This window comes from Engraulis encrasicolus, chromosome 10, assembly GCF_034702125.1.
Source record: "Engraulis encrasicolus isolate BLACKSEA-1 chromosome 10, IST_EnEncr_1.0, whole genome shotgun sequence".
NCBI lineage: Eukaryota > Metazoa > Chordata > Actinopteri > Clupeiformes > Engraulidae > Engraulis > Engraulis encrasicolus.
Genome location: NC_085866.1, coordinates 45,208,355 through 45,234,142, shown reverse-complemented (window position 1 = coordinate 45,234,142; position 25,788 = coordinate 45,208,355). Strand labels below are relative to the sequence as shown.

Sequence of the window (25,788 nt, the reverse complement as noted above, 5' to 3'; positions counted from 1 at the left end):
TGCCACCGCTTTTTTTTACCTGCTGCTATAATCCCCCTCTTTTCCAAATCATTGCAGGGTCCCAGAGGTCTGAGGGGTCTGCAAGGCCCAGTCGGAGCAGTCGGGGACAGGGTGAGTAGGCGGATCTGTGATAACACACACCAGGCATGGAAATCGACACCAGCTACCAAATGCTGGTACAATATGACACTAGAAATAAGGTTGATTAAGGGTGATTAACTGTTGAGTGGCTGTTGAAAAGTGTGTTATCATGAATGAAATGTGTGTGTATCAAAATGGAAGAATGTCAGCCTGTTATAGAACATGTCATGAAGCAGTAACGCTTCGGAATGACAGTCTCTTAAAAAGCGTTATTAACACTTTATTGACATTTTTAATGAACTAATTATGAACGAAACATTTACAAATGTTTGTAAATGAGTAAGAACCAACCTATGGCTGCACAGCAAAGTGAGAAGTGGCTTGTCGTACTGGATGAGTTTGATGTGTGTTTGCTGAATGGACATTTCTATATCCAGTGGTTTTATCTGTTTTGCTCTTTTAACCCATTGATGTACCTGCCAAAAACGCCTGCTGAATGCCCATGTTCTTGTTGGGAAAGTTGCCCTCAGCCTATAAAAACCTAAATATCTTAGCTTCTGATGCACGTAAAAGCATCAAATAAGTTTTATTTAAACCCCAAGACCCTCATCTTGCATTAGAATGTGTTCATTCAGCTGTAACATAGCCACATGTTTATTTTAAAAAGCTAAAATCTCAAGAGCCTGAATGCAGCGTATATGTGTTTCCAGGCATCAAAGGTTAAACAACACATACGAGTCATTAGGCTAAAATGGGTTGAGACAAACTTCCAGGACTGCAGCTGTGCTGTGTTCACATCAGTTCTTACTCATTTATAAATATTTGTAAATGTTTTGTTGATAATTAGTAAAAAAAAAAAAAAGTGTTTATTCACTGTTATTCTAAAATGTTACCCATGAAGCTTCACTCTAATAGCAAGCTATTAGCGTTGATTGCTTTCTAATGCGTCTTGAAGAGAACCCATGTTCTTTGATGATACTAAGCTAAACTGTGTTTCGGCCTCGTTGTCTTTATAGGGATTGCCTGGCTTCAGAGGGAAGTCTGGTGTTCCTGGAACCATTGGGAAAACAGTGAGTGTCTGCTTGTGTTTGCACTTTATGGTTTTGTTTTGACGTATTATTACCTGGGTACCAACATGATGCCTCACACAATACATCATTTTTATCAGGCCAGTGGATGTTTTGCTGACTCTTAGCAATAAAAAAGTTGTGTGTCTGCCATTTGATGATTCCAGGGCGACACTGGTGAGAGAGGACCAGAGGGTTTCAAAGGACCTAAAGGAGAGATCGTAAGCATGCTTTTCCCTTTTGTTACATTTTCATTGTTAATGTAGTGGTAAATAAGCTAAATTTTGTGGTAAAAAAATCAGCTCAACGTCCCTGTTTCTTGTTTATTCCCAGGGTAAAATCGGTCCAAAGGGAATCCCAGGGCCTGCAGGACCTAAGGGAGAGCCTGTAAGAACCTCAAAACCTCTTTATCTTCAAGAAAGAAAACACAATTAATGGTGTGGCATTTTCCCAGCAGTAGAAAATCAAATCTTCACCTTTGCTTATATGTCTATCTGTCTGTCTGTCTGTCTGTCTGTCTGTCTGTCTGTCTCTCTCTCTCGCTCTCTCTCCCTCCCTCTCTCTCGCTCTCTCTCGCTCTCTCTCTTGGTCTCTCTCGCTCTCTCTCGCTCTCTCTCTCTCTCTCTCTCTCTCCCCACAGGGTATTCCTGGCAGAGATGGCAAGGATGGCACACAGGGATTAGATGGCGAGAAGGTGTGTTTTGGGCATCTTTCTGTTTCCGTGGAGACACAGAAGATGCCATTCAAACTCTTTGTTGTGTTCCTCGTGCATGCTGGTGAAGTGTGATGGCCATGTCAATAATCGAGCTTCTCTTTGTGTTGCCAGGGTGATGCCGGAAGAGGTGGGGTGCCCGGTGAGAAGGGGCCTAATGGCCTGCCTGTAAGCATTTCTATATCTTTTTTACACAATATTGTCCTCCAAAATACCAAACCTACCCTTTGGTAGATTAGCCCCATCATGGTCAGAGATCTTCTATCGTAATTGGAGATCTTCCATCATGGTCAGAGATCTTCCATCATAATTGGAGATCTTCCATCATGGTCAAAGATCTTCCATCATGATTGGAGATGTTCCATCATGGTTGGAGGTCCTCCATCCATGATTGGAGATGTTCCACTGAGTGAAAACCCTGACAAGACACAATCAAATGTTGGTGCACTGAAAAGACGCTATCATTTTTTTCCCATAGGTACGTCTGCATGTGTGTAATGTAATGTGTTGTTATTGTATCTTACAGGGTCTGCAAGGAAGGGGTGGTGTAAAGGGATCCAAGGGAGTCGTTGTGAGTAATGATGATCAGAGACATTTTTTTGTTGATTAGCAATAATTATGTTGTAACAGACACAAGCCACTCAGAAGAATGAGAAATAGCAGTTCAACACCAATGATGGACCATTGCCACATACCACATAACCAGTTCTGAGCATGCCATGGAACAGACACATAATATGCCACAATTGCTTACCCAAAAATTTCATTAAACATTGATGTCATCAATTTACACGATTGCAACAAGAAGGCACATCACAGAATGTAATTTACATGTCATCTTAGTAATGGAAGTAATCATTGTCTTTGTGTTAATGTGAATGTCTTCTGGATCTTTATCGTGTCCTCGCTCCTCTCACGGTAGGGTGAGCCTGGCAAGATGGGAGAGACGGGACCCTCTGGAGAGCCAGGTATTCCTGTATGTATCTGATGCTGTAGCTGGACTACATGTGGTGGGCTCTTTTGTACATCATTTTTTTTGTCTATGTTTGTCATGATCAGAAGTGCAGTACTCAATACATACGAATGACGAATGTAACACAGCTAAAGTGTAAATTGTAATGCTAACTAACTAAACATCAAGCATTGTGATCCACCAAAACTATCTACTTAGTCTACTGAGCAGGATCTGTATGATGCCTCTATGTGTTGGTTTGTTCATGCGCTGGTGGTTGTACCTGCAGGGTGAGATTGGCATTCCAGGAGAGAGGGGAGAGGCTGGACCCAGGGGAGTTGCAGTAAGTACACGCACCTGCGCACACACACACACACAGACACATGCACGCACGCACAAACACACATGCATGCACACACACACACACACACACACACACACACACACACACACACACACACACACACACACACACACACACACACACACACACACACACACACACACACACACACACACACACGCTCTCTCTGTCTCTCTCTCTCTCTCTCTCTCTCTCTCTCTCTCTCTCTCACACACACATACACACACACACACACACACTCCCTCTCTCTCACACACACAGTTTCCAGTTCTCTCTGTCTGTCTAACAAGCGCACACACATACACACTGGCATACACACATGCATCGTAGTTCAGAACAAGCCCGAGGCACATACTCCAGACACTTGCCACCATGGCATCATTATGGAAATCTGGAGGGGCCAGAACAATTGCTTTCCCTCCTACAGTACCCAGTGTACCACCTGCCTTCACATCCGTCATGTCTGCCACACACACAGTAGAGTTCCAGGAGCACCCTGTCTCCTCAGCTTTGCCATCATCATCAATGACACACACACACACACACACACACACACACACACACACACACACACACACACACACACACACACACACACACACACACACACACACACACACACACACACACACACACACACACATTGAATTGGGACCCCAGGAAGACTAGCGAACTGCTGTGGCACAAGCTAATGGGCATCGTTTAATCATTTAGCCTACTAGTCATTCTTCTTAGGGAATAAGGGGGATAAGGACTACAGAGAGGGTCATATTTTTTTTGTACACATGATGGTGGCCCATTTTGGTCACATCAACCATTGGGGATACTAATAATATGACGGAACAATTTAGGACCACTTCAGTGATCTATTTGCAATAGGGACACTTGAACCAAAATCTTTTTTGTTTGCCAACGCTGCTGAGACAGAACAGTTATGAGGTCTATGGGACCATCCCATTGTCTAATCTCCTGTCCTCACCTTGTGCTTGTGGCATCGTACTTCGCAGACACCCCGTCTCAGTGGAGAAAACAAGTGACCCTGTTGTCAGCCTAGGGCCCAACAACTTTTGGGGGACTTTTCCCCATTCAACTTTCCGATTGCAAAATGAGAAAATTACCTTTGAATTGTGTTTCGTGAGAAATTGAATTAAACTTCTATTGTCAATGACGTCTTGCGACGTCATTGCTAGGCAACAAGCACAAGGGAGGATGGGAGATTACATATTGAAATGGACACATGGTATCGGATGTTATGGCTAGCTCTTTACTTTACTTTTCAATCTAGTCAGGCCGTTATGAGAGTAACGATTATTATTAAGGAGGCATTGGTATCAAAAATCCCATTAGCAACCCCATCTGAATATCTTGTTACCTTTGGGTACAATCACTCAACCTATGACAGTGTCATTTGTCACTTATTCTTCAAGACGATAAGTGAACATGGTAGTGCCCCCCAGACAGACAAAGTCATAATGAGTCACTGATATATTTGCATCAAACCTAATGCCTCTTGGAGTACATCATACTTATCAAACATCAACTTTTATTTTTGGAGCACGTCATTTTTGTGTCATATGGGTGCAGTCTATTTCTTACAAGAGCGATAAAAAAACTGTGCTTTTTGAGGATCTTTGATGACTACCTTTGGACACCATCCTTTCGTTTCATTGCATTTGTCATTTGATCTTAGACAAGATGCGAGAACATGGCAATACCCCTTTAGATATCAAGCCTCGTGCCTCGTTTCATGATTTATTCTGCCCATCAAGCCGCACATTTTATTTGTTGATTGTATTCTATTGTACTACGTTTGTGACAGTTGTGACACAACACATCATCATATCACAGAGGATTGTCACAATGGATTAGGCTTCATGCCACACAGTGCCATCGGTTGAATGCTTAGAAGTTAAATCTTGAATTGATGATTTAGGAAGGGATTGTACTGTGCCTCTTCCTAAGATATGAATATAGCCCTGTTTTTAACATGCTGCATAAACAGAACTGTAAACAGTGTGTGTGTGTGTGTGCGTGCGTGCGTGCGTGCGTGCGTGCGTGCGTGCGTGCGTGCGTGCGTGCGTGCGTGCGTGCGTGCGTGCGTGCGTGCGTGCGTGCGTGCGTGTGTGGGTGCGTGTTTGCCCTGTGCATGCGTGTGGAGGGTGGTTTATGAATTCCAATTACTGATTTTACACACTTCTATTGTGTTAATTGGATAGTAGTGTGTCAAATGACTCCAGTCAGACAGAAAGTGCAGCCTTTTTGTCCAGTTTTGAGATGAGCTTTGTTTTTGCAGTACAACTTCAAAGGAAGTTAACACGTTTAGCTGTTCACTTTATAATATTAATTAGTTTCATCTATAATTCCTAGGATTGCTAGTAGGATATTATTACTTCACATGATTTAATAAGCGATTTAATAACCCTGGCATCTACAGTATTTATGCTACTGTCATTACTCACATCACTTAATGAAGATTTAAACCCTCTCATACATGAAAGAAGTTTGATTTAAAGCTATGATTACGCTGACTTCCCCTCGATATACAAATATTAATTATCGTTGTGTGTTTTCCCCTGATCTTCTCATCACTCCCGACAGAGGAACATTCTCTCACGATTTGAGCAGTGCCGGGACCCATCTATGATTAGGTTCTGGTGTCATCATGACAGCATGTCTATTGGCACTCGGAAAGCGTTCAGAAAAGACAATTAGTCTTGATTTGCTTCATGAAAACTACTCTTTGTGATTAGTCATTTGATGAAGGCTGCTAAATTGTTGTTGCCTAGCAACACGGGAACATGGTGACATTGTTAAGTGTGCATAGTGTAGTGGGATAATGCACGCACGCACAAACACACACACACACACACACACACACACACACACACACACACACACACACACACACACACACACACACACACACACAGAGCATTAAGTATTCTCTCTCTCTCTCTCTCTCTCTCTCTCTCTCTCTCTCTCTCTCTCTCTCTCAGACTTATTTTCTCTCTCTCTCTCTCTCTCTCTCACTTATTCACACACACACACACACACACACACACACACACACACACACACACACACACACACCAGTGTTAATTTCGTCAGCTTTTTTTGATTTAGTCTTAGTCTTAGTCACAATGACGAAAATCAATTTTAGTCTTAGTCATATTTTAGTCATTGCCTTCCAAATTTAGTCTTAGTCTTAGTCAAAATGACGAAAATCAATTTTAGTCATAGTCAAATTTTAGTCATTTTAGTCATTTTAGTCAACATTTCAAATTTTAGTCAACATTTCAATTTTTTGTCATTTTAGTCAATATTGTGTAAAATAAATAACCTACAATGGCTATTGTTATTTCACAAAGTATAACTAATATTGCCTATAGCAGCAAATATTCACCTTGTTACTTGGTAATTTTCCACCAAAACCCAAATCAGTTATTTCAACATCATAGAGCAAAAGAGCATCACACACACATCCAGGTGCAGGCTGCGCTCTCTCTCTCTCTCTCTCTCTCTCTCTCTCTCTCTCGTGCATTAGAAGCTGCTGCATATTATATTTCATTTTGAGTTTGATCACGGAGGAAGCTACATGCTCTTCTTCACCTGACCGCGGGACTTAAAGCCTGCAGATTGCCGGCAGTGGGAAGACCAGACATCCCAAGTCTGCATGAAGTTCATGAAGTCTCCCTGATAGTGGCTTCCCGATGACCACGAGTCAGATAAAATACTGCTGATGTTAGACTATGCAAGTTAGCGGTTTTTGTTTTCAATTGGCAATGCGAGCCGAGAACGATAATGACTCGTGTGGCATGTGTGGAATAGGCTTAAATAGATTGCGCGAGCCCACTTCGTATGCCCTGCAAAAGTCCCAGGAAAAATAGTTAGGCAGGGGTATGCAGACTGGACGATAGAAAGGACACGCACATACAAATATTTAAACACTAATGCTGCTTTGTTTGTCGGGGGTGTCGAGGCTCGATAAGCATGACCTGGAAAGAGTTTTTGGAACTTAGGAAGACGCTGAAGACGCACGGAAATGCTGTCGACTTCCTTGGGTCTTTTAGCGTTGCTCTCGACGAGAACAAGTTTCAAATCTCAACAGTTTAAAACTCCTTAGCGATCGCCCATCCATTGATTCTTTTCAAAACTAGTCTAGACTACAGTAGCCGTGCCTCTGTTACTTTAGACAGGCCAACTTTCCCCCTGCTGGCGCGCGCTCCCGCGGTGACTGATTTAAATAAATTCACAAATCCGACCTTCATGATTTGCTTGCTGCCTACTCATATGGTTAAACAACAAATATAGCAAACATTACAAAAAAAGAACAGACAACGAACGCCAGGCTAAGACAGCCTAAGTGAAAAGGAGAATAGTGGAAGCTCGAGGAGGTTTAGAATGACAGTATCAGAGGAGGATTGGCGCGACTGTCATTACCTACTGCAGAAACACATGTCTTCGTCATGGATAAGAGGGTTGTTGAACATGTTTCAAAATGAACACTTCTCTCAACGTCGGCTATTTTTTCTCTTTCTCTGGGAATGTTTTAGGACCTAAACTCAACTTAAATGGACTCACTGAACTACTAGGCTACAGAAACTACTGACTGAGCCGCGCCATGCATTGGCTGCCAGCAGATACAAGCGAGGCAACACAGCAGTGAGCGCGCAATCACCTATGAAAGTTCAAGACACTTAGGCCTATATTACAATTACAAATTACAAATTAATTATAAATAATTATATATTTTTAATGTCCATTCGTCCATGGCTTGTAAATTTCGTCTCGTCTTAGTCTCCTTGACGACAATATATTTTTATTTTCGTCATATTTTGATTTGCTTGAGGCAATTTTAAGTGCGTCATCGTCTCGTCATCGTCAAGGGAAAAAGGGGCGTTGACGAAATATTTTCGTCATCGTCGTGGTTGACGAAATTAACACTGACACACACACACACACACACACACATCGGAATTATTATAGTTTATTTTTCATCTATTTATTCAACTCATTTGTTAGTTTCTCCTTCATTAGTCTTGGAAAACTGATATATAGATCCTGGTTTATTACTTGCTTCTCTCATTAATTCTTGTAGTTAGTTTTTCAATGCTTTAACGAGAAAAACACTGTACCCCACAAGCACCAACTCACATTTTGTCTGCCTCATTCAGTTGCTCTGTCTATCTTGTCCTACACATTCACACCACACACACACACACACACACACACACACACACACACACACACACACACACACACACACACACACACACACACACACACACACACACACACACACACACACACATGCGCATGCACACATGCGCACGCAAGGGAGAGAAGTGAAGAGACAGAGGAGTGATACACACACACACACACACACACACACACACACACACACACACACACACACACACACACACACACACACACACACACACACACACACACACACACACACACACACACACACACAGTGCAGAAATACAGCGGCAAATGGAAGAAGTGAGGAGGCAGCAGTCAGATGAAGATGAACCACTTCAGAGGACACCTGCGCTATACAGCTAGAACAAGCCAAGCCACCGCTGGCGGCATGTTGACATTGTCCAACAGGGCCAGTGGGACCAGAGCAGACTTAACCAATAGGCAGAGTAGGCAATTACACAAGGCCCCATCAACACTGTCCACTGTAGGGGCCCCCAAACATCAGCCTTGCCATGGTAAATGCCCCCTTGTCTATACTTCTCCTAGGGCCCACAAGCGACTAGAGCCTCCACTGACCTACTGTAGATGAGTCCTCCATCATCAGTCCACGGACACACACACACACACACACACACACACACACACACACACACACACACACACACACACACACACACACACACACACACACACACACACACACACACACACACACATATTTCTGTAGTGGCACCAGGCCTGTCGTTATCACTGGAGAGCTAAAGCCACACCACATGCTACACAGCCGCCATAGCAGCAGCGCCTCACTGAGGCAACACTATCACCTGACAGACATTCACACAGGCCACTCTTTTATTATTAGGCACATACCACACTGAGCTAAAATATATATATATATATAGTGGCTATGAGAGAGATAGAGAGAGAGAGTGAGTGAGAGAGAGAGAGAGAGACAGAGAGAGAGTGTGAGAGAGCGTCTGTGTGTGTGTGTGCGAGAGAGAGAGAGAGAGAGAGAGAGAGAGAGAGAGAGAGAGAGAGAGAGGGAGAGGGAGGGAGAGAGAGAGCACACGCAAGCAAGCTTCTGGGTGTTAAGAACACATTTCACACATCCAGAGGGAGTAATAGCACAGCACATTACATAATTTGTCTTTCATCCTGCCAGCCTCTCATACTAAAAAAAATGATGAAATGACTGAGAATATGCGAGCGACAAGAAAAGACAGAAACCAGTAACAGAAGAGGCCTCGAATTAATAACAGAAAATTGCTAATGTGTGTCCTCCATGTCCGACCATCCTCTGTGATCAGGCTTCATCGGTGCTCTCTTTGTGTGTGTGTGTGTGTGTGTGTGTGTGTGTGTGTGTGTGTGTGTGTGTGTGTGTGTGTGTGTGTGTGTGTGTGTGTGTGTGTGTGTGTGTGTGTGTGTGTGTGTGTGTTTATAGGGTGGCCTCGGACTAGTCGGAAACACCGGTGTGGAGGGCAGCAAGGGCTACCAGGTACAGTACAATCTACTATGAGGTGCATGATTATGGATACATTGGATAATGAGATGTCATTATTGGGTCTAAACTGTTAGCTATACAATCCAGCCTACAATCCAGATATGAAATTGGCTAATTCTGGTACATTCACATTTTATGTTTAGTAATCTTGTATCTATGTCAAATAAAGGAAATCATTTGTAGTTATGGTGCTGGTCAACGTTTCATCCACAGTTGCACCATTTCTGGAAATATACACATTTCCCACCTCCCCTGGAGCTAAATAAATTAGCTTTTACCATTGTCCTGTTCTTCTAGCCATTCTCTGAGTCTGGTTATATTACTCCTAGTTACAAGCTAGCATGTTATCACTGAATCCAATGGGACCAGCAGCTAGTTGCTAGCTGGACGAGCTGGACCTATTTGGTACAAGTTGAGTCCCCAGAGTCAAAGAAGCACATTTTTAAAAGAAATGGTGGGATGTCACTTTATGGTGGGATGTGTGTGTGCGAGTCACCCCTGCTAACAGTTTATGTCTACTTGACCATCGCACCAGAGCTAAAAGGACTTGTGTCAAGAGCGCAACTCATTTTTTGCTGAACTCTACTTTAAGCAATAGAAGATGAGGGGCTTGTTCTTATGATACTGTGTAGGGCATGGCTGTGGGTCGGCTGCAGGTACGAAGCCAAAGGTTGAGAGCAGCAGTAGGTAACCACAGCCCTGCCTGCAGTATGTCCATGGTGCCATTTGTTGAAGAAACAGAAAGGGGGGATCGGCCTACATTTCAGATTTTAAGCAATATAGTTACATTAAACTGTAATTAAAATCATGTAGAAAAAGTGATATCAAAACCAGAAGAGGGGACAATCCCCTCCATCCCCCCTACAAATCGCACCCTGAATATGTACACTGAACAACTCAATGACCAATAGAACATGAAATAGCAATATCCATTAGTCCTATCTATTTACTGTATTCCCTGTAGTTGACAATGTCACATGCCTTTGAAGATGGCCACTCATTCAGGGCAACTTACTCAAAAGACTTTAGTTGAAGGCCACTGGACTTGCGATTATCTTACAAAAAGAAAGTCCAGTGGCTTATAATTACATTTTGACTTGATTATACCACCGCAATGCCTCAATAGACTTATAACTGTTGAGTTAGCGATGAGTGTTTCTGAAATGACATTTCTCTGTCTAAAGGGACCAAAAGGAGCCATCGGAGACCCAGGCCTTCCCGGGCCAACCGGAATCAGGGGAGGGTTTGGTGAGCGGGTGAGTTGAGTGATGTGACAGATGTAGGCTTTGTGACTCATCTGCGTAGTTCTCTTGCATTCTTTTTGTCAAACAAGTGAACCCAAAAGAAATGAATCCATCGCAATGCAAATGTGACCAATGTTGAGCCTTTTTCACCAGTCCTAAGACATTCAGACTAAAGGTTTGTGTGTAAAAAAAAAAAGTGTTCCATTTTGAGGCTGAATGCTTGGCTTGCCGCATTGTCCACTTTTAGTGGACAGGATGAAAGACATGTAGACGTGCGCCTGGTAACACCGCTCCTTGATTGTCTGGATTGGTGGCTCTTAGAATGTGTATATTGTCATGGAAATAAGAGCAGCTGAATAGGGCAGGGGAATAAATGCTGATTCCCATACTAAAAAGCTTAGACACTGGAGCAGGGCTGAGCTGGAACCAAAAAACACACCAAGGCATTTCTTTTGGCTCAAAACTGGACAATCACACATACAGTACAAGACATTTCTGTGTTATATCCTGCTAGACTCGGTCCACTTTCTATACATTGAATATGGACCAATGAGCCACCCTCTCTAGACTGTAGGCCAGTCCCTTCTAATAACAAAAGAAAACAAACTATAATAACAACAGCAGCGGCCCCTGGGGACTGTCGGCCCACTGCGTAAATGCCCTGTGTGCCAGATTGCCAGTCCAGCCCTGCGCTGAAGGTAGATAGTGACGTGCAGAGTCCAATCAGGGTGCTTACAAAGTAAGGTGATAGAAAGTCATCGCCACAGGGGCGCAGTCTCAGGACAATGACGACTGACGTCACGGCTCCGAGGAGCACAAAAGGACATTTGACGCAAGGGTTGGCACAGACTTAGCCGCTACGTACAGCTCGACAGATAGTTTATTTTATTCCACATGATGAAAAAAATGTTTTTTTATGTATTTTAAAATGTTATGACTTGTGGCAATATCACTGCTTGTTCCTCTTAAAATAGCTGCCAAACTCTCTTAATTGCACATCGTCATTTAAATGATTGATTTAAACACGCACATGGTGGGTATTTAAAATTCATTTCAGCTAGAGTGATTCGTATCATTAAAAATAAAACCCATTATGTAAAACACAAATGTTTTATTCATGCTTATATCCAGAGGGATAAAAAAAAAGAATTACATACAGCATATAAATGAAAATAAAATGAACATTCAAATTAAGAGGCTGTTATGCAGAGCCATATGTGCAGCCTATTTTTAAAAAGACGAGGAAGTGTAACAGTAAGACCAATTAAACTGTGCCACATGCAAACATCTGTGTCATTTATGTGCATGTGAGAGAGAAACACACAAACACACAAAGGAAATGCGCCAGGGAGGGTCCAATTGGTCAGGCATCCTGGGCCCAGGGCCCAAAGTATGAACTGAGTGGGGGGCCTTGTCAAAATACTTTCGTCCTAGGGCTCGGCCAAAGCTGTCAGCGGCCCTGAACACACATTCAAAGCAGGCTGCATGCTACTAATAGTTTCGAGTCATTATCCACACAGGCACTAATTAGTGTTGTGCCAATCAACCGCTGCGTTGGGAACAAACCTCTAATATGGTTCCACTGATTCCTCCAGTCAATTACTTTGCTTCTCTTGTCTTCCTTCCTGAAGTACTTTCACATCGTCGTCATCATCATCATCAAGAATTTAAATGGCTGTATTGTACTGTAGCAACAAGATGCTTTTTACACACAGCTGTGTCCATTACAGTTGATTGAAAACAAAGTACAAATGCATGCCAACATGCAGCAATGAGTAACAAAACAATTCAATTATTATCATGCAAACTTAATTTTGCTCAATTGGAGTAGCTCAAGTAGTACTGTCAAGGTAGTTATACTGTACATATCCTCCTAAACACACTTACACATTTCTATTGCATCTGATAGTTATATTCTAGTATTATAGTTTTATGCATGTGTGAAACAATGGTTTGTCCTCTCTCAGTCTAGCAAGACGGGAGCAAGCAACGTTGGTCCCAACCACATACGTAGACATGCTTAAACTTTTAGTTTCAGCAATTGTACACTGAAAGTTTGATATTTGACCTTCAACCCAAAAGAAAAAAAGGAGACGATAATGATGATCAGCCACATGAATAGCCAGCCGACACATACAGTATACCACCACCAGATATTAGCCACATATGCTCAGACAAACATGGCCGCCATCCAGAGATCTGAGTCCAAATGCCCAAGATAACACATCACACACAGAAAGCACATAAAACATGAATAAAAACATGACACCCCCCCCCCCCATACTCTCTAACGCCCCTCCAAAAGTAATCTCCCCAGAGCTGTGTTTTCATAAAGCAGCCAGAGGAGAGGAGAGGATAAAGAGAGGAGAGGTAGCTCTGGCTCTTAACAAAGCCGCCTCCTGTTCAGGGGAGTCTGGTGGGGAACAAAGCCCACCTTTATGCAGCAGCCATCAGGTCTCCTGAGCTGTGGAGCTCCCCTCTGCTCTCCACTCACCCACCACCACGCTACACTACACTACACTACACTACACTACTGAACTGACCGACCACCGGCAGGAAAGGGCCGCACTCCTCACTCCTGCCTCAAATGTATTCACTATTTATTCTGTCTCTCCTTCTCTCTCTCCCCCCTCTCTCTCATCCATTACTAACAGGGTCCTGTTGGAGCGGCTGGGTCTAAAGGAGATATGGTAAGATATGGTTTCCTTGGGGGTTTTATATGTTTGCTTTTAGTTTTTTATTCTTTTTGCTTTTTTGTTGTTGTTGTTGTTGTTCCCATTTCATGTAATCAATATCAAAGCAACCATGACCTCAGTCTGACCCTTGTCCTTAAAGCAGTGATTTTCAACCTTGGGATTGGGGTCCCATATGTGGTCGCCTGGAATTCAAATGGGGTCACCTGAAATGTCAGTTTAAAATTTCCCAAAATACGCCTGTCTATTAGGTTATGTATTTTTCTCATGTGGTTTTTCTCCTTCAGGGTGTGGCCGGAAGTGATGGTCTTCCAGGAGAGAATGGCGAGCCTGTAAGTCATACAGGTTTTTTTTTAAATTTGAAGTGGAATTTCAGGTTTAATTTTTAGATTTGAATGCCTTCATTGATTTCAAGGAAAATGCAATGATCTGACTAAAGTACAGATGGTGCTATAAACTTTTAATTTCTCATGTTTTCAGGGTCCATTTGGTCCAGTTGGACAAAAAGGAGAGGTGTGTACTTCATCTACATGCGCACAAGCACAAGCACAAGCACAAGCACAAGCACACGCACACGCACACGCACACGCACACACACACTGACTCATATATGCACTCAAACACACACACACATGCACATGCACTTACAAATGCACACACTCAATAATCTGAAACCTGCTCTCTCAGAAACACATCCAGGTGCACACAATACATCCACACCAAACGCCGCCACCCGTTTTAATGAAATACACAATTGCCCTCAAATCGAACGCGGCGGGTATTTCACAGGTGTTTAGCCCCTCACCATCTGCCTCTGAGGGCTCTGCCTTGGGAAGCAATTCACAACGATTCTGGGGCACATTCCAGGTTTAACTGGATTAAATTATCCTTAATGGATTGCTTCTTTAGCTTTCTTTAACACAATTTCATCAAAGCCCGTCAGGGGACCAAAGCTGCACGGGAGGGGAGGAGGAAGGTGGAAAGTGGAGGGGAGGAGGAGGGGAGAAGTACAAAGTGGAGGGGAGTGGTGAGGATCATGCAACATGCTAGCGGAGCTCTCTGCTCAATTAATGTAATTACTGCAGGCACTGTGATGTGTGGCGCTCGCTACTTTGCTCTGTCTCATGCCGCTTCTTTCTCGACCTAATTATCCTTTGAGAGCGCCACATGCGGCCGCCCACTCCTGTGCAAGATGGCAGCCGAAGATGAGCACTCGTTTGTTGGATTGTGGGCAGTGGCGGAACAATTGCACCGTGGGTCCCAGGGCAAAAAACACTGATAGCAACCCCCCCCCCCCTATACGGCTTGCCAATGTCATTATACGGCCCCAACCACCCATACAGACAAGCCCTGCGCTAAGGGGGAAATGCCCCCCTGCACCCCCTAATAACCCCAGCCCTGATCGTGGGGCTTCCCTTTACCCCTTTGCCCCTAGTTATACACACACTGTTAAACTAAGCTTCCCACTCCTGTGGAGCGAGCTTAGGCATGATAAGGGCTTAACACTGATGTGATGGCTCTGTCTTAGCACTGACTCAACAACAGTATGTCTGACAGAGGGCAGCAAGGGCACCGTTTTAATTTTATGTTCATTGTTTTAATAGCGACGAAGGTCGGTGCTCAATGAAAATACCAGAATGTGTTATGTAAATGTTTTTTTTTTTAACTCTTTTATCCAGTATGGTTGCAGGAATTATTTTGCAGATTCCATTGTTTTTTCAATAACAATTGAATTAATCTCCAATACAATCTACAGAACAAATCAATCACAATACAAACAAACAGCTTGAGTATGCGTGGCCTTGTCCTTCATTGCCTATACAACTGATCTGATGGTCGAACCTGAAGTTTTCTGATTTGTGATGTTGTGATGCATTCTGATTGGCAGTCTGGCAAGCGTGGTGAGCTGGGCCCCAAGGGCGTGACGGGCCCCCAGGGAGAGATGGGAGCCAGGGGAGCCCCAGGAAAGCCAGGCCTTATGGGACTGCAGGGCGAGCAAGGCCTGCCCGGTGTCGCTGGAAAGAACGGAGTGCCCGTAAGCCATCCATCCACAACCAGATAATTCCCTTAAAATCTGTGTTTCTTTAGTCGGATGAACATGACTCTAAATGACACTGTGTGCAACAATGTTGCTTTTTGGATTATTTGCTTCTAGCTTCTTGTAGTTTTTATTACCTAATGAATGTGTTGACAGTACAGATGTATAGATGGTAAACAACAACTGTAGTCTGATGTTTGATTTCATAACTTGCTTTGCAGTACTCACGCATTGTAGTGCCTAATTAGGTGTTTGAAAAGTGAGGGATGCGCCGCTGAATACCCAGGGCGCCTGATTATCCAGTCCCACAAGTAGTCAAAATAATCTGTAGGGACGTAATCAAAACATAGAGAGAATTACTTACAACTTGTTCAATAGTAGAGATTGATTAATTGTAATTGAATACCCAGGGCGCCTGATTATCCAGTCCTACAAGTAGTCAAAATAATCTGTAGGGACGTCATCAAAATGTAGAGAGAAGTTACTTACAGTACAACTTCTTCAATAGTAGAGATTCTTTAATTGTCTCTCATGCTTTGTCTCCTCCGCTTCTCCTGCTTTAATAGGGAAAATTGGCCAGTGAGCAGCACATCCGAGAGCTGTGTGGATCCATGATCGATGGTGAGATCTTCTGCACTGTTCTCCATGAGCAGCAGTGACACTTAACCAGTAACTTACAGTAACAGAAACTTAAGCAGTAACTTTTAGGGATGCACCGATACCGATGCTGGTTTCGGTATCGGCACAGATACTTGCTCATTATACTCGTACTTGTACTCGTCAAACACTTGCCGATACCAGGCACGATACTATTACACGAAACAAGGCAAAATCTCGTCACATTCTGTGGACTTGAAAGCAGCATGGGAAAAAAGTGCCACCTCACATTTACTTACATTGAAATCTACATGGAAATGGACAATAAAAATATCACAGGTGGAAAAAAACAAGGCCATGCATTTATTTTCATTGTATGTTGGTGGTAAAAGGTATCGGTATCGGTACTCGGTATCGGCAAGTACACACATTAATGTACTTGTATCGGTTTTGAAAAAATTGTATCGGTGCATCCCTAGTAACTTTAAAACCTCAAGCCTCATCTTATATTCATTTGGGGCTCTGTTTTGTTTTTATACATCTATTCGTTCATCTGATTAATTCAGGGCTCTTGTTTTGTTTTCTCTCTCGCTGATGATCACAGACCAGATTGCTCAGTTGGCAGCCAACCTGAGGAGGCCGCTGGCTCCAGGAGCAGTGGGCCGCCCTGGCCCTCCCGGCCCCGCTGGAAAGCCTGGCGAGCTGGGCTCCGTCGGACACCCAGGAGCCCGTGGAGCCCCAGGATACAGAGGCCTGCCCGGAGAGCTGGGAAACCCCGGTCCCAGAGGTGACTGAAAAAAAAACATGCACACACACACACACAAACAAAGCGAAGCAGACCGAGGGCACTTTCTTTAGGCCACTAGTTTGATTGTTTGATGTTTGCACCAGACAGCTAAATAGTAGCGTACAGGCTGCAGTTTCAGCTTCAGTTTATGTTTGTGGTTGGTCTGGAATGAAGTGGACTGAGGTCTCTGTCTGCTTGATTTAATGCACATCTGAGTTTGATCGACAGTGTCACGCCAACACAAACAGATCGAACAAAGAGCTTTTGGTGCTAATGGACTCTTGTTGTGTACCATTTGCTGTTGGTGTGAAAGTGCAACTAATGCATTGGCTAAAATAATCATTTGAAAGATTTCTATGCTAAAATATAGCTAATAACAATAACAACAAGTTGAGTGTAAAACATTAATGCTGTTATGTTTTGCTGAGCGTTTCTTGTTTGTGTGCGCCAGGTTTCATATTAACTGTTTGTGATCTGTGTGATATTTTACAGGTGATGTTGGAGAGCAGGGAGACAAGGGAACCGTTGGCAAGGCCATCGATGGCCCACCTGGTGACCAGGGAGATCCAGGTACGTGCAGTCAGAGATGTCAAAAGTAAAAGTGAAAAAAAGAACAAGGCAACTTATCTGAGTAAACAGTAGACCTGTGTACGTGTCTTACGATCAGCTACGGTAATTCTGTGCTGGGTGGATCAAATTAGTGTTCTTTTTAGATTTGTAGTGTTTTTGCAGTGACAGCCCATGTATCTCATTAGGTACCATGGGCTAACGGGTGTTAATTCATGGTGTAAGTACACTCGCACAACAACTGTAATATCAATATCAACAAATGTAATATTATGTGCTATTGTTGTACTTACACCATGAATTTACTTTGACTTTTGACACCTCTGCATACAGTATGATTGTGTCTTTACATCTGCACAGAATGCTGCATTTGTACAGTACATTCACACTAATTGGGTTTCTGATCATATGGTTAATGCATACGTTCAGCAGCGAAACCCTCACTTGGCCACACATAAAATGTTCCCATACTTCATAGTGGTGGGTTTTAAATGGGGGCCCACATGTGCGTACAGCAACGGATGATCAAGTCAAACAGAAACGTAACTATTGATTGTACAGTGCAAGAGGTTTACCTTATTAATGTTACCGTTTTAAATGCGTCATCCCTGTGCCTTGGTTTTCAGGTCTGCCTGGAGTGCATGGCATTGTGAAGGACGGCCGGGACGGAGCCCCGGGAGACGCCGGAGAGCCAGGAGAGGCTGGCAGAACGGGCCGCACCGGGCACCAGGGCCCACCTGGAATCTGTGACACGTCCGCCTGCCACGGGGCCTCAGTAGCCGGGAAGACCCACAATCCCAAGAACCATTAGACAGTCACCCTCCGACCTCATCTCACCTCACACCACCCTCATCCCTTATCCCTCTCCTGACACCCCCCCAAACCCCACTGATACCCCTCCCCATCCCAAGCCTGGAGATCCCCCCACCTAGGGAGAGGAGACAGCTGAGTGAGCCAAGTTCAAGAAGAAAAGACAGAGGTCACTTGGATTTTTCTTAAAAGCCAAATAGGGACAATAACAAAATGTTTTTTAATGTATTTTATAAGAGGGAAAAGATCATGGAAGTAAACCAGAAAAAAAACATGGAAGTTGGAAAGAACAGGCCTGGAAAAGTGAGACTTGAAATGGAGCATCATCCATCCCAGAAGAGGACTAAGGAGCAAGTCCTTTTTTTGTTTGTTTGTTTTTGTTTTGTTTTAAAAATCTTAACAGGAGCGATACTCCATCAACCACGCTCCGAATGCCAGCACAGGTGTACTTCACACAAGAGAAAAAGACGGCGCAACCAAAAGGAGAAGAATGAAGTGGTTACCAACCATTCCAAACCCAACATCTTGTATATGTATGTGTTCAAAAAAAGAGAAAAAGACAAAACCTGAAAAAAAAATGTCATTTGTTCCGTACATTGTATTATGCCTTCTGAAGTCTCTCTGAAGCGCTCTTTAGTTTTATTGCAGTGACTTTTGGCGGGTTTACTTTTCACCAAGGTGCTACGACAGTAAATACACACTTCAAAGGTTTTGTTTTTTAACGCACTTCCACCAGAAGTTTTACCTCAGAGTATGGGCCAACACACATGCAAACTGATTAAGCACAAGTGAAAATGAGCAACACTTACATACGCCAAGGAGCCCTGCTTTGTGTGCAAACATGAAGAAATGATTGTTCAGATATTTTGTATATTACTGCACCCACCCTTTTTACGTTTCATCAAGTTAGCTTAGTTTTGTAATACGACAAAAAATGTTGTTCTGTGTTTTGTTTTTTCTTTGAAACATGTTTGAACAAATCCCCTTGAAAAAAAGGTTCCTAAATAAAACAAGGAAGTGTCTTTACAGATGCTTCAGAATCTGTAAGTACTGTAAGTCACTATCGAATTGTGGGCTTTTTCACTTTTTCGGCAAATTTCACCATCTCCACTATGTACTGGTGCTGTAACTATTAAATATACATGATTTTAAATACTATTTATTATTTGTGGGTGACTTGTATGTACAGTAAGACGCTATAGCACCATGTTGTAAGAAATATTGAATAAAGCCACTTTTCAGTAAAACAGTCATCTCACGTAATCACGTCTATGAGCTGAACTGTACCCCAACAACAGCAATACTCAAGTCTGCCTCACAAATGAGAGGAATTTTATTTGTTTTTCAGTTGTGAACTCAGAAGTACAAATAAACGTATGTATGTATGAAACATTAAGAAATAAAACAATCTGGAACAACTGCTTAAATAGAAAAGAGTTTCACCATGTGGTTATAAATAAAAACACATCATTGCAAACTTTTTACAGACCGCAGAGGTGTGTCAACAGAATATGTGCACTCCCACTGGGAAAATATTATACTAAATTCTATAAATACATTTTCTCTGTGGGTATATAAATAAAGACAAAAGTATGATTACAATAACAATGCTGGTATCAACAATTGCATCAGTCTGTTTATAAAAGCTCCTCTATCGCTACTGGTACAAAATGAGAATTTATATGGAGAAGTACTGCCCCCTATCGCTGCTCCTAAGGAATGTTATCCTCTTCCATCACGACTTACAGTCAGGTAGGTAAACCCTATGGACAACTCACAATCATGTACAGACTTTAAAAACAGCTGTCCCCTTAAAGAACTTGATCCACAGTCCATTGTTTTGCATACAATAAGAACACAGATATATTATTTTAAATAATAGTCACCAAATGAAACCACAAACAATTTCACAGTTCCCCCTTTTGCTCCTCCACAAGAAAAAGTCGAGACTTGATATACACGAAAAGTTTAAATGATAATGGTGACAAGACACAAGTATAGATTTTGGGGAACACAAATAAATTAAGATCGTACAAGAATAGATTGTGGTGGGTTAAGACAAGTCTAGATGTATGCGGTGTCCAGTCACTGATGTAAGGATGTGCTTTGCTGTTGTGCCTCCATCTCTGCCTGTTGAGTGTGGTGGGCTGTAGTTGTGGCACTAGCGCTGGGTTTAATCCGCATTCCAGTCTTGCCACAGAAGGTGCTTTGAAAGTCCTGGGAGACAGGCAGGGGGATGAGGATGAAAAGCTTTGACATGTCTGTCTACTGAAGATAACCTATTTTTCACAATGCATTTGCTTACTTGATTCTGTATTTCAGAATGTTTTAGTGCAGAATCTAATGCTTTTGTTCACTATCAAAGTGCCCACCTTTCCATCGGTGGAACGCTTTAACTGCTTAAAAGTACTACACTTAACAACAATATTAGAATTATTATTTTTTTTTAAGTAGTTTTTTGGGGCCCTTCAGTCTCCATTGGTTTCCGCGAGACAGGACAGCAGAGGAGAGACAGGAAGTGAGCTGGGAGAGAGAGATGGGGAAGGACCGGCAAAGGACCCGGACCGGGAATCGAACCCGGGTCGGCCGAGTGGTAAACGTGTGCCCTACCATATCACCCACGGTAGGGCCAATATTAATCTTTAATAATGCATTATAACTAGGTCATTGCCATTCTGATAATAGCCAATGTATAACGTCTAGTCCTCACACAGCACACTGCCAGGCAGAGAATCGTCCTGGGGGCATGGTCACCAATACATCCATGAGATACTCAGCAGGGCTAGCTCTGCGTCGTCAAGCGAGATATCGCCTCCATTCAAAGTCAATGAGAGCAGAGCGGAATTAAGCTGTGAGGGGAAAGGCCGTAACAGGGGCCACGTCTTAATATATTAATTTTCAATTATAAAAAATCCCACAACATGAAAGGGGTACGGTCATGAAACTGTTATAACTAGTTCACTCTGCCATAATGTCTAGTAATACCTGTTTGATTGAATCGCCGTAGACCTCCCTGATGTACTTGAGGAAGGCTGTGGTCCACTGCAGCGTGGTGGCCTTGTCCGTCTCCGAAGAGCAGAACGGCACCAGCAGATTCAACTCATCACAGCACACACGGATCCTCCTCCTGTCAGACACACAAAACAACATCCACCGATTTTACACATTTGCAAAGATGCACTGTTCACATCTCCACTTTCAAGACTTCTAACTGTAAAGGACACTTTTGAATCAGCTTTGAAAGCAGAGAAGTCTCAGTAGATTGAATGTGATACAACTCTTCATCCTGCTTGCAATCATATCCATATATTTTTTTATTCAGGGTTCCCACACCTTTTTCATGAACAAATTTAAGCACCTTCAAGCACCAAATTTTCAATTTTCCAGCACCTTTAAATAGGTTGCGGGAAGGGTGTGTGGGGGTCCTCCCCCAGAAAAAATGTGTTTTTAAGATGCAATTTCCTGCATTCTAATCAATTTTATGGCGTCCAATGGCAAAACCCATCTGACATCTCACTTCCTCAAGTTTTTGATGTACCTGAACAATTTATTTCTATTATTTGGCTTACTGATTTTGACTTGACACACATTTCAAGCACTTCACCAAACATTTTCACAACCTTGAAAACACTTCACATTTTCACAACACATTTTCAAGGAATTCAAGCACCAGTGGGAACCCTTTTTATTACATTGAGGTAATAACAAAATGTATCACACCTCTTAATTAGATGTTTAAGAAAGATGTTTGCCACTACTGCCATGGCACTATGCCTCTTTGTACCTGCGGTCACGTTCCTTGCTGTTGTGGCGCTCTCTGCGCTGAGTGCTCTCCATGGGAGGGCCCATCCTCCTGCCAGGCTTGCCCGCAACCACCACACGCGGGTCTGCAGCTTGTGGCACCATGCCTGGGACATTGACACGGGCACCACGGGTCCTCGCCCGCTTCAGAGTGTACGTCTTCCCGATAGCACCTGAACAGATGACAAAAAATACAAAGTAATGGAAAAGATGAGGATAGGTTTGTTTGTTTGTGCTTTGAGAGGATGTGCAGTGTAAAACATTACTATGTCATATGCCAATGGGAATGTGCAGGTGCGAATTCAGAGACGTACTTTCAGGCTTGGCACACACTTGGGGCTCTGGGGCGTCTGGGTGAGCAAAGCAAGGGGGGTTGACAGCGGCGTCAGTCCCTCTGCAGCTGAAGGGGAGGTTCTTGGGGATGATCAGCTCTGACGGCTTAGTACCTTCATGGATGTGTGGCATCCCTCCGAAAATCTGTCCATTGGGTAATAATTGCCACATTTAAAAGGTTAAAAAAAAAAAACATCCAACAGTAATACATTTAACAAGCATTACTATGTTATTATATTATTTTCTAATTATTATTGCTAATTATTAACTAATTATTATTAGTTTCAGCCTTTCTTTCACCTGATGACCACGAGTGGTGCCAATGGGGTTGAAGAAATTCCCTCCATATGGATAGGGGCTTTCAATGTTGGAGTTGCGTTCGGGCTTGATCCACTTGTCTGTCTGTGAGTGTGTGGCTATCCCAGTGGCTTCGGTGGAATGCTGCAGGATTGTCAGTAGCCTTGAAAGACAGAATGGAAAATAATGGCTTTAGATATTATAAAATACATTTGTATACACCAACCATTACAAACATTGGAAAAACATTGGAAATTTGGAACAAGTTGTCAGTCAACTTCAATCAATCAACAGCGAGAAGAATCTCTTTTTGTGTCATGCATATGTTGTTTTTAAATGTATTAAATCACAGCATGCAAGTGGTTAGGAAAATGTAATGCCAAGTAATGGCACTTACGTGTTAAGAGCTGCTGACTGAGAGTCCTGCTGCCTGGACACGTCACAGGGGCTGCAGTTGAATCTTTTCTCCAAGCGAACCCGTGCGGGGGGATTAGGTCTGGTTTCCAAGGGCACAGGGACGCTTCTGTTCTCACAGGTCTCAACACGCTCCTTGGACGCCTCTATGGCACATTTGACCTTGGCCAGGACGGAGCCGGGGACCTCTCCGCAGGTGGTTGGTGTCCTCTCCCCAGTGTTGACATCCTCATTGGGATCACTGACCAAAACCATCTTGATCTCCTGGATGTCCATGGGTCCTTCTTGCGGCGCACCCGAAATGGAAAACTGCACATCACAAGAGGATGACTGTGTATCGGCCTGGCCTGCAGGTGAGCTGGAGGGTTGTGACGTGTTAGATGTGTATTCAGCATCACCAGGCTGTCGGTTGGATCCCCTGCTCTCACTAGTGTACATGGCTGAATTTGTCCTGGTATCTGAAGGTGCCTCCTGCTCAGCAGCTTGGGCTTCTATGTGAGACTGAATGATGTGCTGCAGGTGTGTGTACTCCACTTCTGTCATTTCTAACAGGCTGAATTCAGAAACCTGGCCTTGCTCGCTGGAAACACAGTCGTTTTGGCTGACGATCACGCTGACTGGATCAGAAGTGTACTGGCCACTTGGTGACACATGAACTGCTTTACAAGCAAGAGATGAGGTCATTCTGTAGACAAAAAGGAGAATGCACAACAAACAATAAACTTCACGGATACATCTAACATAATACATAGTTCAAAACGGACAAAAAAGTGGCAATCACCATTTGAGACACAGACATGGAGAAGATTAATTGAGCCAGCTGTTAACTGTCACTGACCAAGGGCAGTTGTCAGAGGGACAGGATGGGCTACTACATCTTAAGAGTCAAAGACGACGTCAAATGTAAAGGTAAAGATCTGCCCCGAACTTCATCAAAAGAAAACCTTTATGTCCAGTGGTTTAACGTTTTTGTTACCTCCCACTCACTGTCTACATACTAATACAATATTTGTTTCTGACACAATTTAATTAAATGTCAGCCATAATCATAGCTGCTACCACCAGCTGTGTTTTCACAGCTGTGTTTTCGTTCGTATATTTTGAGACTGGAGTTGGGCTTGGATATTAATGGATGTGTGTGTTTATAAACATACATATTATATCCGAGTCTCAATCGTCCATAGACAGCTGAATGCGAATGTGTGAGCGGGAATAAAGTTATGACAACACCACTGTGGAAAAAAAAAAATGGCAGCGGAAACTTGAAGCCTGTCACAACTGGAAGAAGACCGGGTGACTTACCGCTCATTCTGAGATCTTCTGACTGCTTAATCAGTTTACAACGTATACAAATTGAAGATTCTCTCACCCTGACCCAATCCCCAGATAATATTAACAGACAGGGTTTATTTAACGCTCCATTGAGGGGCTCCGCTGCTAAAACGCCCTCAAGATTAGCAAACATACACGAGCACTTTAGTTGGAACTTTGTCACCAGAATTTCCAGAGTTCTTGTTTGTTAGATGACATGATACCAATCTTCATTATATTCCTTTCCGATGACAACTGGTCCTTCAAATGTCAAGAATACTTCGAAGATCAATTCATGTAGCGATTAATAATTCACAGATGCAGGATGACGTTTATAAAGCTAGCAAATGTTAGCAAATAACATGGCAACCGCCAGTATCTTAGCTGAGATTTTTGATAATGGCATAATTGACCAGATTGGCATGAAGGTTTACACCTGCTGAATAAACAACCAAGAAATGTACACTCAAGATTCTCACCTGGCTGGCACACTTTGGTTTTTTTTGTGCAAATCAAGTAGGAAAGGAAAGGATCTAGTCAGCCACTTTCCGTGGAAGAAGTTCAACCTCCTCAACTCAACTGCCACTTCACAAGGAGGCGGCAAATTTGTGATTATGGCGTGATGACGTCATGTATAGTTCGAGTCAGAGCTAGCACAGCTGGTTGTGTTTCACACATCTGCAGATGTTCTACATTTATGGATGTATAGTTGTTATTTGTATGTTTGATTCACATTGCATTGGTAATTTTGCAATCTTCTTTCAATAATAATAATTTAAAAAAGCACAGCCGGTGTACAACCATAACCTTAGTGGCCGTAGATACAAAGTTACTCCCCTTCTAATTGTTACACATACCATCTCTGGTAGATAGCCCTGGTTCGAGGGCCCTATAGTCTGCTGGCTGACATTTGGAGGAAAACTGACTACAGTTGACTGCAGTGCAGACAGATTTACTTTCGCATTTTGCACACACTATGAAGACACCAGGAGGAAAGGCGTAATCCATCCT

At 43.0% G+C, this 25,788-nt stretch overlaps 2 protein-coding genes across 2 annotated transcripts in view; one reads left to right on the top strand and one right to left on the bottom strand.

Moving 5' to 3' along the window:
- Positions 1 to 19,677, top strand: part of col9a3 (collagen, type IX, alpha 3) — a 42,231-nt gene extending 22,554 nt beyond the window's left edge. The window contains exons 14-32 of the mRNA XM_063209053.1: positions 58 to 111; positions 1,098 to 1,151; positions 1,316 to 1,369; positions 1,482 to 1,535; positions 1,789 to 1,842; positions 1,975 to 2,028; positions 2,387 to 2,431; positions 2,783 to 2,836; positions 3,102 to 3,155; positions 9,826 to 9,879; positions 11,070 to 11,141; positions 13,784 to 13,819; positions 14,110 to 14,154; positions 14,303 to 14,335; positions 15,711 to 15,857; positions 16,427 to 16,481; positions 17,062 to 17,244; positions 17,737 to 17,814; positions 18,438 to 19,677. Of these exons, the coding sequence (XP_063065123.1) occupies positions 58 to 111; positions 1,098 to 1,151; positions 1,316 to 1,369; positions 1,482 to 1,535; positions 1,789 to 1,842; positions 1,975 to 2,028; positions 2,387 to 2,431; positions 2,783 to 2,836; positions 3,102 to 3,155; positions 9,826 to 9,879; positions 11,070 to 11,141; positions 13,784 to 13,819; positions 14,110 to 14,154; positions 14,303 to 14,335; positions 15,711 to 15,857; positions 16,427 to 16,481; positions 17,062 to 17,244; positions 17,737 to 17,814; positions 18,438 to 18,622 (1,365 nt within the window). The 3' untranslated portion in view covers positions 18,623 to 19,677. The remainder of the gene's footprint in view (positions 1 to 57; positions 112 to 1,097; positions 1,152 to 1,315; positions 1,370 to 1,481; positions 1,536 to 1,788; positions 1,843 to 1,974; positions 2,029 to 2,386; positions 2,432 to 2,782; positions 2,837 to 3,101; positions 3,156 to 9,825; positions 9,880 to 11,069; positions 11,142 to 13,783; positions 13,820 to 14,109; positions 14,155 to 14,302; positions 14,336 to 15,710; positions 15,858 to 16,426; positions 16,482 to 17,061; positions 17,245 to 17,736; positions 17,815 to 18,437) is intronic.
- A 248-nt stretch (positions 19,678 to 19,925) lies between these two features.
- On the bottom strand, positions 19,926 to 25,595 carry LOC134457189 (transcription factor-like 5 protein). Its single transcript, XM_063209055.1, has 7 exons — positions 25,257 to 25,595; positions 23,450 to 24,151; positions 23,056 to 23,215; positions 22,737 to 22,899; positions 22,406 to 22,595; positions 21,607 to 21,748; positions 19,926 to 20,838 (listed from the first exon to the last, which is right to left on the bottom strand). Exons 2-7 carry the CDS (start codon positions 24,148 to 24,150, stop codon positions 20,707 to 20,709), a joined length of 1,488 nt encoding a protein of 495 aa, XP_063065125.1. The 5' UTR covers position 24,151; positions 25,257 to 25,595; the 3' UTR covers positions 19,926 to 20,706.
- Positions 25,596 to 25,788: the final 193 nt, after the last annotated feature.

What these genes read in the sequence shown, in the direction of transcription:
- LOC134457189 (XM_063209055.1), bottom strand. Translation starts at nt 24,150, where the DNA reads ATGACCTCATCTCTTGCTTGTAAAGCAGTTCATGTGTCACCAAGTGGC. An exon ending in CAGTCAGCAGCTCTTAACAC is followed by an intron (nt 23,216 to 23,449) that starts GTAAGTGCCATT and finishes CTGTCTTTCAAG; the next exon opens with GCTACTGACAATCCTGCAGC. An exon ending in ACGGCGATTCAATCAAACAG is followed by an intron (nt 20,839 to 21,606) that starts GTATTACTAGAC and finishes CCTGTCTCCCAG; the next exon opens with GACTTTCAAAGCACCTTCTG.